This window comes from Solanum verrucosum, unplaced genomic scaffold (genome assembly GCF_900185275.1).
Source record: "Solanum verrucosum unplaced genomic scaffold, falcon-dt-bn FXZP01000154.1, whole genome shotgun sequence".
In the NCBI taxonomy this organism is placed as follows: Eukaryota; Viridiplantae; Streptophyta; class Magnoliopsida; order Solanales; family Solanaceae; genus Solanum; species Solanum verrucosum.
This window is the reverse complement of record NW_026020217.1, coordinates 1,007,732-1,021,801: the sequence shown is the minus strand read 5'-3', so window position 1 is coordinate 1,021,801 and position 14,070 is coordinate 1,007,732. Positions and strand designations below refer to the sequence as shown.

The following is a 14,070-nucleotide window of genomic DNA, read 5'->3' as shown; positions in this document are numbered from 1 at the left end:
TTCGTTAAAAGTTTGATTCAAAAATATTCTTATTATTAATATATTGATCCAAAAATATTACTTTGGGTCAAAAATGTTTTTTTTCTTAATAAACATATTATTTTGTTTCTTCTCAAGACACATTAATTTTTTGTCCAGTAAAAAACACTATTCTCAACTCCCAACTATTAAACTAACATAATCAATGGATTTAAATTAATACGTCAAACTCTCACTAAAGGTTAATTTTATTTGCGTGTTTAATAGACTTTCTTTCTACAATTTTGACATTTACAAATTGAAAATATTAAAATGAGAAATTATTTGTTTTTTTTGTTCAGACAAAACTTTACTCCGAAAAAATATTTGAAATATATCTGAACTTTGACCGAAATTGCGGTAACAATCTCAAACTCTAGGTAGGACTATATCACCCCTGCACTATTTATAATGATGCAATATTTATGATGTTCACGTGGACACCTATATATCTTTAAAATACATTATTAAATAGTGCAGGGGTAATATGTCATGCCCAAAGTTTGGGATTGTTACAGCAATATCGATCAAAATTTAGATATATTTCAAACATTTTTCCCTTAAATTAAATTAATAAGACTAACATGTTTAGACTAGAATCTTGACATTTTCTTTCTACAATCTCGATTTATAAAAACTGAAAATATTAAAATGAACAATTGTTTATTATTATTATTGTTATTATTCATTTTGTCTGTTGTGGGAGAATTGCACTCCCAATTAACACATTTAATTAACAAGACTAATATATGTTTAGCTTATGGTGCCAACCCTCATTAATAGTTTAGTTTCCTAGCATGTTAGGTATAATATTTTTCTACATTCATGACTTTCACTAATAGAATAGTAAGATTAGAATAAACTGAGACATTATGAGTTAGATATTATATTGTTAAAGTAAAGAATGTATCGATTTTTATCAAGCTTAAAATTAACTATGTAGTACTATACCTCGATTGTGGTCCATCAAGAAATCACATCACTATTGAGTATATATTGACATGCATATCACCCTTTATTAATTGTTTGTTAAGTAAGAAGGAAAATATTTTTTAAAAAAATAAGTTGTATTCGACTTATTGATTGATTTGTATAAAGTTACATCATATTTATCTTGCTAAATTTGTTTCATCTTTTTTTTTTTGGAAAAAAAAGTGAAATATATATTGAAAAATTATGACCAAACACACTTTAAGACTTTAATTTATTAAACTTCACAACGGTCTTTATTCAAATAAAAAAAAAATTGAAAATTTATGACCAAACAGTAACTAAGTTTAGTGAAGTTATTAGATATGATTCTTGTCAATTCAAAGGCTGCCACTAAAAGATTTGTTTCCCTAGAAGAAAAAGAAATTGATTTGTTGAAAGAATCATTTGGTTTTCTAATGGGAAGTATAACCCAAAAAAGAATATTATCAAATTGGAAAATTTCTTTAGTTTGGCTTGCTTACTTTTTTGGGTACATTTAATTTTTTTTTACTTGCATCATTACGAATTAGTGATGAGTTTTATGCTTTCTAACTCATTTTGAGTTAGGAGTTATGGTCGTTTTAAGTTGGCTCAAAACTCATACTTAACTTTGTCAAGCTTTCCAAATTTGATTATTTCCAAAAATGGTTACTTTCTAATTCCAAGTCTTTCTAGTAGCGGGGTGTTACAATTATGGGTGTGATTGTGATTGTGGTTGTGTTGACTGGATCGGATGTCACGTTCCGACGCACATATTGGATCAGGTGTCACGTTTCGACATATACATATTGGATTGGGTGTCACGTTCTAGCACATACGTATTGGATCGGGTGTCACGTTTTGATACATACATATTGGATCGGGTGTCACGTTTCGACACATACATATTGGATCGGGTGTCACGTTCCGACACACTAACAATTTGGGTGTAGGTTCCATGAGAGGACCACTTGTAATTATTATGTTCATGTTATCTGTTGTCACTGATATTGGGAAATTGTATGTTGTTTCTAGAATGATAACTGAACTATATATTCCGTATATGTGTGCTTACTGTGTTGTAATTGCTTGTATATATTATGTTTATGGAGTAGCCGCATGATTCTACCAGTACACTGTGGTTGTGTACTGATACTGCACTTGCTCTTTCTTTGTTGAGTACAAGGCCTCTTCAGACAGCTACTAACAGACCTCAGTTAGGAGACTATTGATTGCGATCACATTCAAGGGTGAGCTAGTTCTTACAACCATGGATCCTTCTTTGTTTAGTCCACTCTTTTCAGACTCAGACTATCTGTTTAGGTTGTTATGTTTAGCTTTCGGGGTTGCACCCCCTTTCCTTAGACTTGTTGGTTAAATAGAGTTTTGGTACAATGACTTTCAGTTCTAGGGGTTGAATTTCCACGTTAGTTATTTTGTTAGACCTTCTGAGTTTATGGGAACTCCGTGATTTCTTTTAGTTATTTAAACCTGCTTCCGTATCTTTAAATGCTTAGTTTTCTGTTAATTGCTTAGTTGGGTTGTAGTAATGGTTCTCCCACCGGATGGTTAGCGTGGGTGCCAATCACAACGGTCTGAGTCGTGACATTAACACTATGAGATTTATATAATTTTACATTATTAAACATATGCAAAATTAAATATACAATCTTAATAATGAAATTTAACTTATGTACCAAACCACCCTTCGCTTAAGATAGTTACATGGTATACGTATGGTATACATCCTACCTTGTCTAGGTGCGGCTAACTTTAAGGATTCTTTTGTTAATATATTTTGGTGGCCAAAATTCTGGCTATTGTTTGATGTCTTTGCCACATTATGTGGGGAAGAATAATATATATTTTGATAGACATAAGATTCTCAAAGTAGTCATCCTCAAGCAAGTTCAAATTCCAATATTTTGATGCTACATCTATACAAACATTGAACATAATTGTTCTAACAAATTGAAGTCTCGAATCAAATCATGTCTTTTTAAAAAAACATTTCTTCTTTCAAAAGTCAAAATAATAATAATAATAACATTGTGTCTTCATGGGATAAAAAAATATATTCTTCCAAGGATGAGGTTTTGAAGTCATGTACGTTTGACAAAAAGGAAACATACAATTTTTTTTTTGGATATACACCAAAAAAAAGTCAATAGACACTATTAAAATGTTCGGTGGCTATTCTCATAGATATTTTGATTGAATAGGTGAGAAAAAAAAATTATATTTTCATATGAAAAAATTAGGAAGTTTTTCACTTTTTCACTGAGAATGTATTTTCAACCATGCATTTTTACAGTAAGCTGGGTTGATGGAAAATGAGTAGGAAAATTTTATTGTATAACAAAAAATTATCAGCGATTCGCTGGCAAAAACCTAATATTTTTAGTAGTGAGAATACATGTAGAATATGAATGTTGAGATTTAAAAAGGGTGATGATGCACAATATTTTTGAAAGAGAATTAATAGAATTATTCTTCAATTTTGTGGCTGAAAAATAAGAAAGAAAAAAAACTTTGTTGTCTAAACTTAGAGCAAGTACCAAGTGGAAAGTGAAAAAGGAAAAATAAAAGAGAGAGGATTTAGTAAAAGTAACACTAAAAAAGATTATTCAAACTAATTATAAAAATTCTTTTTCCACCAAACGTAGAATTAAAAAATGATTAATTGTGTGCACAATAAAAGATTATTGGTAGGGTAATGTTGGAATAATGTTGGAATTTGTAGGGGCAGCCTTTGTTGTTCTCTTGTACTTATCCTTCAAAATTTGCACCTTCCTCTGGTCGCGAAATTAGAAATTTTACTAAAGGTGTTCAAAATTTAACGTATACGGTATGAAATTACTTGCACGTTGAAATCGTTATGTATGCATCATAGTGATCATTATTTGCACGTTGAAGCTGTTACATACGCGATTGATAAATTACTGAGGAGAATTTTGAACTCTTACTAGTATCGTTGTACAACATTATACACCCACTCATTTATAGGGTTGCAATGAGTGGAAAGTGAGTCACTAGACGTATGCAAGATCAACATCTTCTGGTTCGATACAAAAAATTATACCGTATAAATAGAGTAAAACAAAATTTGTCATATATTATATATAATATATAAATTGTTCAAACACTCTTTACATAAGTATAGCGACAAAGGATGGCTCAATAAAATTGCTTAACATCGCTGGTTCAATCATAAGTGTGACATTCTTGCATATTTTTCAAATCCCTTTGTTAGAATTCCTGCTCTGAGTCACACAAGAGGGTCGATAAGTCGCGAGACGTTCTTGAATTTGATGTTTTCATCCCTCTAAGCATATCTTCCTCTGTTTCAACACTCCACAAGTTCTTCAACATGAACTTGCACAACTATATTGACATGTTTTTTTGAATTTGCAATGTTTACTTGCTAGATTTGACTGATGTATACTTGTATTTTTTAGCCCAGAATAAGTAGTGCATAAAGTTTAATGCACTGAGTATGCACATTAGCCAGTAGAACCTCTCTAAATGGTAGTGATTCAAGTTACTACCCGCGAGCCATGGCTTGTTCGTTGAAATGCCTGTTACACGATTGACAATAGACACTATCACCGAGCTGAGGTAGTATCCGATAGCTAAAGAAGCCCACGACAGAGATGTTGCCAATGATCTCATACTCACTGGTGCTTCTGAGAAACAGAATTCTAGTAGCCCTGCTAGAACGAAAAGATCAGCTGACCCGAGAAACAAGTACTGAAACGCGATCCAAAAGAATGTTATAGGCAATGGTTTAGCAGAGTCAATGAGTCCTGAATCAGTAACTACTCCTTTGCGTTTGATTTCAACAAGAGCTGCAATTGCCATTGCCACAATGGAAAGGAACAAACCGATACCAATACGTTGGAGGTGTGAGATCCCCATTTCTGTTTTGGTTACTCTACGAGCAAATGGGATGATGAAGTGATCGTAAACTGGTGCTAAGATCATGATGAATACTACAGGGAAAACTGGGAGTGAAGCCGGTGGGACTTTTAAAGAACCAACCTTTGTGTTCATAGAGGCTGCTTGCTGGACAGAGAATGTTGAGAGTTGAGCCAAGCAACAGTTGAGCATGATGGTGCAAGCGAAAATCGGGAGGATTTTCATCACAATCTTAACTTCTTCCACTTGTTGCACTGAGCATTCTAATGCACTACAAGCTGGTGTATCTGAAACAGCTCGATTAAGAAAGCTAAGACTTGTCGATGGAGTGTGAATTGATTCAACGCCTTTTCTGTTTGAATCTTCGCCACCTTCCTTGCCCGTTGGAATTGGAGGAGAAGGGCTTGAAGTCATACTTACTATAGCACTAGTTGAGTTTCTTGATACACCCGAATTTACCAAGGCAGCAATGAGAACCTACAAAAAAAATCATTATATTAGTCGTTAAGAAAAGATATAACTAAAATCACAGTTGTGAAGTACATTTTAAAGCTATGTTACTTGGACTCTCCAGGAATGTTGTCGATCCTCCAAAAATGAACTATTGGAGAATCCTACACACAAGCAGTAATTTTGAAGAGTTCGAGCAACATGTTTTAAAGTGTGTATAATATGAAAATCTATACCTTGCTGATTGTTGTTAAAGGGCTTCCACAAGGTATCTTGTTCCTATAGAACGACGAACCAGCAAGGAAGATTGGGATCGATAAGAATATAGCAAACGTTGATATTCCGAATCCCCATTGCCAACCCTTATTGTCTTCAACCCAAACCACAAATGTGACAGCAATGAGAGCTCCAAAGGAGAGGCAGAACACAAAGTAATTGAAGAAAGTTGATCTTTGTTTTCTTCCTTGTGGTGTTGCTTCATCAAACTGTTCAGCGCCGTGGGGCGGGAGTGATCCCTTTATACCTCCTACACCCAATGCCACAAGGTAAAGCCCTATGAACAACATTGCAGCTTGTGCACCATGAACTTGTTCACAAGGTACGTTCGGAGCTGCTTGAAGGTCGCACGTTGGTGGCTTCAACGACCCCGAACGAGCCTGTATGGTGAGCACCACTAGCCCCTGCAAATTGCAGCATGAATTATGCATATAAGTTTTGTTTGAAGCAAAACTCGGATTAAACAAGAATCTCATTTTTAGGTAGTACGAAGGTGGAATTAGCCCAAAACTGTTCGGGGATCAAGACGTTGTCAGGACTCAAGTGTCCCTAAATGATCGGCTATTACACGGCTCACTAACTCTGCCTCGGGTGTAGGTACCTTTTATTTGTTACCTCAAATGTTGTTAATACTAAGACCTAAGTAGAATTAATCAGGGGCAGAGCTAGCGCTTCGGTTACGAGTTCAACCGAACTCAGTAGTTTTGATTCAAACCCTGTATCTATATTAAAAAATTGCTAAACATGTACAAATTATTAATTTTGAACCTAATAACTTTACTCCCGAACCTATAAGCTTCAAATCCTACCTCCGCCTATGAGACTAATTTAGATAACAGTTCACACATAAAAAAAGTCATGGAAAACTTTCTCTAGCTGTCACAGGAATAAAGAGACACTCTCCTCCTTTTGAGTCCACTTTTTGACATTCCAAATTCAGATATATAAAAAGTAACAAAATTAAAATTAAAATTGATGACAAAAATATGTTCACATGATACGAAATATTCATTCTTAATCAGAATTTTCGAGTTCAAGACCTATTGAACACAAAGTTGCCGTTGTTAGAAGTCGCCTTTATCCCGTATATTAGACTTTTTTGTGCGAATCTAATTGTAGTCGGAATCCAATATGGAACATCAGACTTCAAATGAAAAATCCACCCACCTCACCCCCTAGGTTGGGTGGCCCCTTATAGTTTGGGCCATTAAAAAACAAAATCTAAACTATTCTATGCACATTTTTACTTTTGATAGGTGTATAATCAAGCATTAATAAGTTTAGTTTAATAGTGTCATTTGCACTTTTGCAAGATGAATATAAAATTGACATTACTAAAAACCACACACCTGTTACATAGGCCTCCTAAAAGTTAATTTATTTTTTATCACCACTTCTGGTTAATATTCCCATCAAGCAAACCATAAAAAAGCAAAACCCTATTGCCATATGTTACTTTACATACCATTTATGCAAATTTTCTAATTTAAAATTTGCAAAGTGATATGTTTGTGAGTTGTAAACTTCTAAGTAATAAAGACTGAGACATTTCAAAATTCTTAAAATAAAGTCATACATGACCTACATAGATTAAAAAAGATTTAAAAAAACATGGCTTCCATGCTCCAGAGAGAAGATTAAAATATGACCCTTTTAGCTGTTTTATTAGTCAGTACTATCTATTGTTTTTTTTTATATACTTCGATTATCGTATATTCAGTTTACAATGATTTATCAGGTTATCTATATTGTAATATTATACTTCGACTATCATTTATTCGATTTAAAATGATTTATCAGGTTGTCTATACAGTAATATTTTTTCTTGAAATCTTCATTTTTGTTATTACTTTTTCCTATACTGCTTTGGACCTTCTTTTGCTTTTCTTCTTCTTTATTTTTCCATGCGCTAAGTTTTATCGGAAACACTCTCTACCAGGTAAAAGTAAAGTCTGCGTATATTTTGTCCTCCCTAAATCCTACTTTATGAGATTTTACTGATTATGTTGTTTTAGTATATGACCTTTTTAATACCTCGTTTGGTTGTTCATGATTTCTGAATTGTCTATTTTAATAAAAATCAAAACTTATATTTTAAACAAACTACTACTATATTTTATTTTTAGTAAATTTTCTGTTTTTTTTATAAAAAAGAAAAAAGAAAACAGACTTTGGTGTTAAAAGAAAAAAACTTTACTACACTTCTGATTTTGTAGTACTAGTCAAAAAAAATTTAAAAGAATTGTAGTACTAGTTGAATATTTGTTGTACTTGCAATCCATGTCATAGAGTTAACAAATATTGACACCAAAAAGGAAAGAGTCGATCCAAAACTTGCATTGGCCCTACCACTATATAATATATTTACATCAAAGGTGATGCAATAGGTTAACAAAAATAAGACCAAATCAAATCAAACCAAAAATCACACGACATAATAAACAAAAACAAAAAAGGAAAAGTATGAAGTATGTATGATGTATCCCTTGAAGACGGAAAAATAACAGATATCAGATGAAATAATTAAAATACATACAAGATAATTTGAACATTATTAGTATTTACTTTAAAAGATAATTGCGGAGGTAGGAATTGCAACATGCATTCAAGGAATTTTTTCGCAAATGAGATTCAATTGAACCCCTTTGATTGATTTTGCCATTTGTTGATTAAAAAAAAAAAAGGATATATAGTCATATGTAGGGTAATATGTGAGATATCAAGTTGTATTTGCCTTAATATGAAATAACAACTTGAATGCAACAAACAATATTGTTACATTTCTTTTCCAACAATTTTTTTTTATAGATGTTTGTATTTATAGTTTTTTTGTCTTTTTGCTAATTACCCCCCTCATTTAATTCAAAAATTTCGATTTCCAATCCTTATCCTAAGCGCCCGCAACTTCACATAACTTCTCCACAAAAATTTACTCGTTCTCTTTCCGTCTTAAAATAAGAGTCTACTCTATAAAAATAAGTTGCTCCAAAATAAGCATCGCTTTAAAATTTTAATACGAAAAATAACGTTAAAAACTACTTCTAATTTTAACAATGTTGAATCCTCAAATACTATCTAATATTTTTTCTAGTCTATAATTTCATAATCAAGAAATTCTCAAAGCCAGTTCATGTGGTTCGAAACTCGATGAAAATAAGTTTGTTTCACTATATCTCCATTTAAAATATAAGACTATTATACAATCAGATTCAAACTCATGACATACACATCAGACATCACTATTTTCCCAATAGGCCAATTTAAAAACCTAGGGGCAATACATTTCTTAGTCTATTGTCACCATATGTTACATAGTGACAAACGTAAAGTGCGGGAAAAAAAAGTAGTTAAAATCCAAAAATGAAAAAAAAAAAAAAGTTATGTATGTAATGGGACCCTAGAAAATGCAAACTCAAAACTAGATACGTTGCATGAATAATATATGTGGGGAAGGTTAGATTCTTAATATGATCTTCCACTAGAAAAAAATAAAATTGTAATATCTAAAAATCGATTCTAATTCGACAAAGATCTTTTTCATCCTATAAACTTTAGTTTTACATGATGCCAAAAATTAAATTTATTTTTTTTAAAAAAAAATAGAAAAACAAATCGAATCATATCAAAGTGGTCTCTTTTCAAAGTCATGGTTCATGGAATTTCTTTTGGAATTTGAAAGAATAAAAATGACCAAGAAAAAAGGTTCATTATGGGGTTAATATTAATTTCCCATATTTTCCTCGTTAACAAGTTTGATGGATGGGACTATGTGGGGGTGGGTCGGTGGGGGACTCTAGTAGTGGTGAAACCAAAAATTTTGTTAAGAGTATTCAAGATTTAATATATATGTACGAAAATAATTTTTTTGATCCATATACTTTGTACAAAATTTCATATATATAATACTAATTTTTTTACGAAGGATATCCGACTGGCCATCCTGAGCTATATATGGCTACGGCACTAGAGGTGGAGGAGAAAAGAAGCAGACAAGAGAAAGATAAAAAGAAGAAAAGCAACCAATTCCCAAGTATCTTTTGTCATAGTAATTGTCAACTTGCATCACTTTGCAAGCAAGTTGCATGGCCAATTGTTGCAATTTTAACACTAATTTATCATTACTATCTTTAGGATGTCTTTCCCTAAAAATAAATAAAACTAAAGTATATAATGAGTGATGACTAGGACATAATCATTTTTTGTTTTCCAAACAATGTTTAGTGTCCTGATTAATCTGAACTCACAATCATAAAGCTCAATAGAAAGCAAAGTACATGACTCGTTAAAGAATTTCTTATTTTCAAAATCTGAACTCAAGATTTCTAATTAAAAATAAAGAAACCTTATTTAATTAGTTTCAACTAATAGTTGGTGATTGTTATGCATGTATTATACTGCGTATGTTATCGTTATTATATATTAAGTATATTTAATTTTAATTAATTAAAGACTATCGCACTTCATGTTTTCTACCAATCAAACAATGTGACTATAGAGTATAATCAAAGTCTTAAAAAGAAGAAATATGAAACGTAGAATTATGAATTAACAAGAATAAAATAGTAAACAAACATAATATATTTGACTTTTTTTTTCTCCCTTTTGTTTGTCAAAGTACTACGCTATCATTTATATTTTGAAAACACTCCATAAGAAAAAATAAACAATAAACTTATTTAATAAAAGAAAAGGTAAAGATTCTAAAATTATAATTATTTTATTTTATTTTAAAAAAAAGGTGCATAAAAAATATGGCGATGTTACTGCCTGTATTTGATCACATTTCCCAAGTTTGTTTCATTCAATATTGGCTACATTTGCCTTAATTTCTGCTCATTTTATGTCTCACCCAATTAAAATCCACGTGCCTGCTCTTCAGTTAATTATAAATTATTTTATTGAAAATAAAATAAAATAGGAAAGTGCTAAATGGCCAGAAAATTTGACCAGAATTTGGCCAGAAAATTAAAAAAACTATATATTTTTTATTTTAAAATAAACTGATCTTTTTTTCATTTTTTAGTTAAAAGGTATTAAAGTTAAAAGGGTAAAAATATTTAAAAAGATAAAATAACATAGATAAAATATCATTCTGACCAAATTAGAAAAATTATCTCAATATAGATAAATTAATTATATTTAATTATAAAAAATATAACATTCTCGGGAGAAGTACCATTTTACATGTTATGAATTAATGATCATGATCATTATTAAAATGTACTTATAAAATAACCTTATTAAAAGTAAATTTTCCAATACCTAGGGGTGGGACATAGAATTAATTAGGATCTAATGAAGTGATAAGTATTTTTTTTTAATTTTTAATCAAAGATATCGAATTTAGGCTCTAAATATCAAGTCAACTTTATTAGAGAGTTTAACCCTCCAACGTAAGGCACAAGTAATCTAATCTAATACTAATATCGAATATTGAGCGGAAAAAAACATACCAGAAATTCAATGAGTGCACTGATGAGATAGATGTAATAAGTAGTGCAAAAGGCATCAGATAAGAATCCACCAAGAAGTGCCAATAAAAATGCTGTGCCCATAAAATTAGTCACAGAATTTGCCGATTTTGATGGTGAAAAATGCATGTACTCAGACATATACAACACCAAATTGCTTGCATTTGCCAAAAATGCCAAATTCTCCAACACCTCCACAACTGTCATTTTTCAAAAAAAATAATAATAATCAAATTCTCTAAAATTTCACATGCAAGATAAAAAGACAGTTCGATGCACTGAATTTCTGCTATATATAGGGTCCAAAAAAAAGTCAGACCACAAAGATCTATTGTAGACAGTCTTATTCTGCATTTCTGCAACAGATTGTTTCTATCTTGATAAGATAACAACAACTTTATCAGTTATGTCAAAAAAAATCGAAGATTTTAATTTATTTTATATTTTACCTAAGACAAAGGAGGCAGCAAGTAAGCCACCATGCTTGTTAGTAATTGCAGGCCTATTTTTCCAATCAACATAACCATGCCAAGTGTTTAATTGACTTTGGCTCTCTGTTTCCTGATATACGAAACAAAGTTTATTTATGAAAATATGAAAGAAAAATTAAAATTAAAGAGGAGAAAAAAAGAGAAAGAAATAGAAACATACCATTATATATTTATTTTTGTGTGAATTTTAATCTCAACTTGATTTTTTAGAGGATTAAATTGAGAGGTTAAAGATTGTGGAGGACTTTAGGAATTTAAGAAGAATGATATAGAAATGAGAGTTCTCAAAGTTAGGGGTATTTAAAGAATTAGAAGAGAATAGTGTGGACCCTTTTGGGAAAAAGCAAAGGTTAAAAAAGCTTGGAGTCAGAATTTTTAATTTATGTATTTTAAATTAATTTAAATTATTGAGTTAAAATTATTGAATTCTTTATGATGAAGATTGACTTCACCCTTAATGAAAGATTTCAAAGTTATTTACTCGCACTCGATATATAATATATATAGTTAAATGATTAAGTAAAGCATTCACTTTTTTTTTTAATTTCTTGATGATGTGAATTAATAACTTTAAAGCTAAAAATGAAGGGTATTTACACCATTTAAGTAATTTCTCGTGTACACCACTTTCATTTTTAATATAATATTAAAAAAATTAAATTAATTGATTTGATATAAAAAGTCAGTATGTAACGTATGCCAAAAAGTCATCCTAGCTAGTCCTATAGAATAATTAAATTATAGATGAATTTCCATTTTTTTTCTTTTTTAAATTCCAATTATGACATATTTTCTCTTGGACACTTGACTTTCCCTCCACCCTGCCTTTTTTCACGGGAAATGTTAAGGAGAGATATTGATATGATGTTAGTTTAGCTATGATTTTTCATTCGATATTTGATATTTATATTAAAGTCTAATTGAATATGGATTTGTGTTGGAAGTTCTCACATTGGAGATAATACGCTTCTTAAGAAAGACGACTTTATATCGAGGGAAACTCGAACCTGAGACTTTTGATTAAGAATGAAGTAGTACTTACCTCTTTACCACAAACCTTGTTGATAGTTTAGCTACGATTTGTTGTTTTATAAATTATTAGACTTGGTAAATATTCTATCAAATTTTAGACCTTTGAGATTGTCAAAGTAAACCTATTATAAATTCTAAACTTAGGGCTCGTTTGGTGTGAGGGATTAGAAATAATAGTGATGGGATAAGGAAATAGTGATGGGATAAAAAAAAATTATGTTGTTTGGTTGGCAAGTCCGGGATAACTTATCCCGGGATTAATAATTAGTACCGGGATAAGTTATCCCTCCCCATGGGTGGTATAGTAATCCCGGGATAACTTATCCCGAGATAGAATAGGTAAATGACAAATATGTCCCTTTAAATCCTTTTTATATATCATTTTTTACATTTATGTATATTTACATTTTTTTTAATACCATGTATAATAATATTTACTACTCCTTATTTTTATGATAATTATACATATTTTTCTATTAAAAAATTATACTATATAAATATAATTTTTATTTATGAATTTATTTGACTAATTCTTATGTTTATTTTATTTTGATTTCTCATAAATTTTCTTCTCTTTAATAAACTTAAGAGGAAAGTTCTATTTTTAAGCTAAATAAGAAAAAAGTTATATTTTTAAATACACATGGTACTTATCATGGGAATACATAAACAAAAATATTTAAGTTAAAAAAAATAAAAGTTTTATTTAAAAAAATGAATAACTAAAGCTCACAAAGAAAAATTTAAAAAGTTTAAATAAAGTGAAGGGTAATTTTGTAAACAAACAACTTGTTCTTAAAATTTATCAATATATATTATTTTGAATATAACAAACCAAACACTCAATAAGAAATAATCCCAGGACAACTTATCCCATCATAACTAATCCCAACATAACTTATCCCAACATAACTTATCCCATCATAACTCATATTCAAACCAAACGACCCCTTAATGATTCTTCTTCATGCACAAGTCTTGTATTCATATTTTCGGAGTGCAATTCTTTTTAAAACTAATACAAATGTTTTGAGCATCAAATTAATAATAGGTATTCATACCTTCGACGGAGTTAGTGAGTCGTGTAATAGGTGACCATTTTGCACTGTTCGGAAAACTTGAGTCAGCCGGCCCGCGTCCGACCAATTGGATCCTGACATACCAATAGGTATCAGAGGATATCACTATGAGCGCTACTGTATTCATATCGTGTTCTTTTACATATACTAATTCTGAAAATATATTTGTAAGAGTTCCAAGAATACAAAACCCAAGTGAATTGAGTTTTCACATTAATAAGTAATAAAGTTTTAATAATTTGGTTATATACATTGAAGGATTGTATAAAGGTCATTTTTTACCCTTTTCAGAAGAAAAAGAGATTGATTTGTTTGTTGAAAGAATCATAATCTTTACTTTATTTTAATCTTCAAAAAAATCGAGTAGGTCATTACTTAATTCTT

General features: G+C 30.6%; 1 protein-coding gene across 1 annotated transcript; it reads right to left on the bottom strand.

The window, feature by feature from the left end:
- Positions 1-4,364: 4,364 nt before the first annotated feature.
- Positions 4,365-13,767, bottom strand: LOC125830704 (protein NRT1/ PTR FAMILY 4.6-like). Its single transcript, XM_049509883.1, has 5 exons — positions 13,669-13,767; positions 11,534-11,645; positions 11,067-11,284; positions 5,574-6,017; positions 4,365-5,364 (listed from the first exon to the last, which is right to left on the bottom strand). Exons 1-5 carry the CDS (start codon positions 13,765-13,767, stop codon positions 4,387-4,389), a joined length of 1,851 nt encoding a protein of 616 aa, XP_049365840.1. The 3' UTR covers positions 4,365-4,386.
- Positions 13,768-14,070: the final 303 nt, after the last annotated feature.

What these genes read in the sequence shown, in the direction of transcription:
- LOC125830704 (XM_049509883.1), bottom strand. Translation starts at nt 13,767, where the DNA reads ATGTCAGGATCCAATTGGTCGGACGCGGGCCGGCTGACTCAAGTTTTC. An exon ending in TGCTGCCTCCTTTGTCTTAG is followed by an intron (nt 11,285 to 11,533) that starts GTAAAATATAAA and finishes GAAAAATGACAG; the next exon opens with TTGTGGAGGTGTTGGAGAAT. An exon ending in GTGCACTCATTGAATTTCTG is followed by an intron (nt 6,018 to 11,066) that starts GTATGTTTTTTT and finishes TGCAATTTGCAG; the next exon opens with GGGCTAGTGGTGCTCACCAT.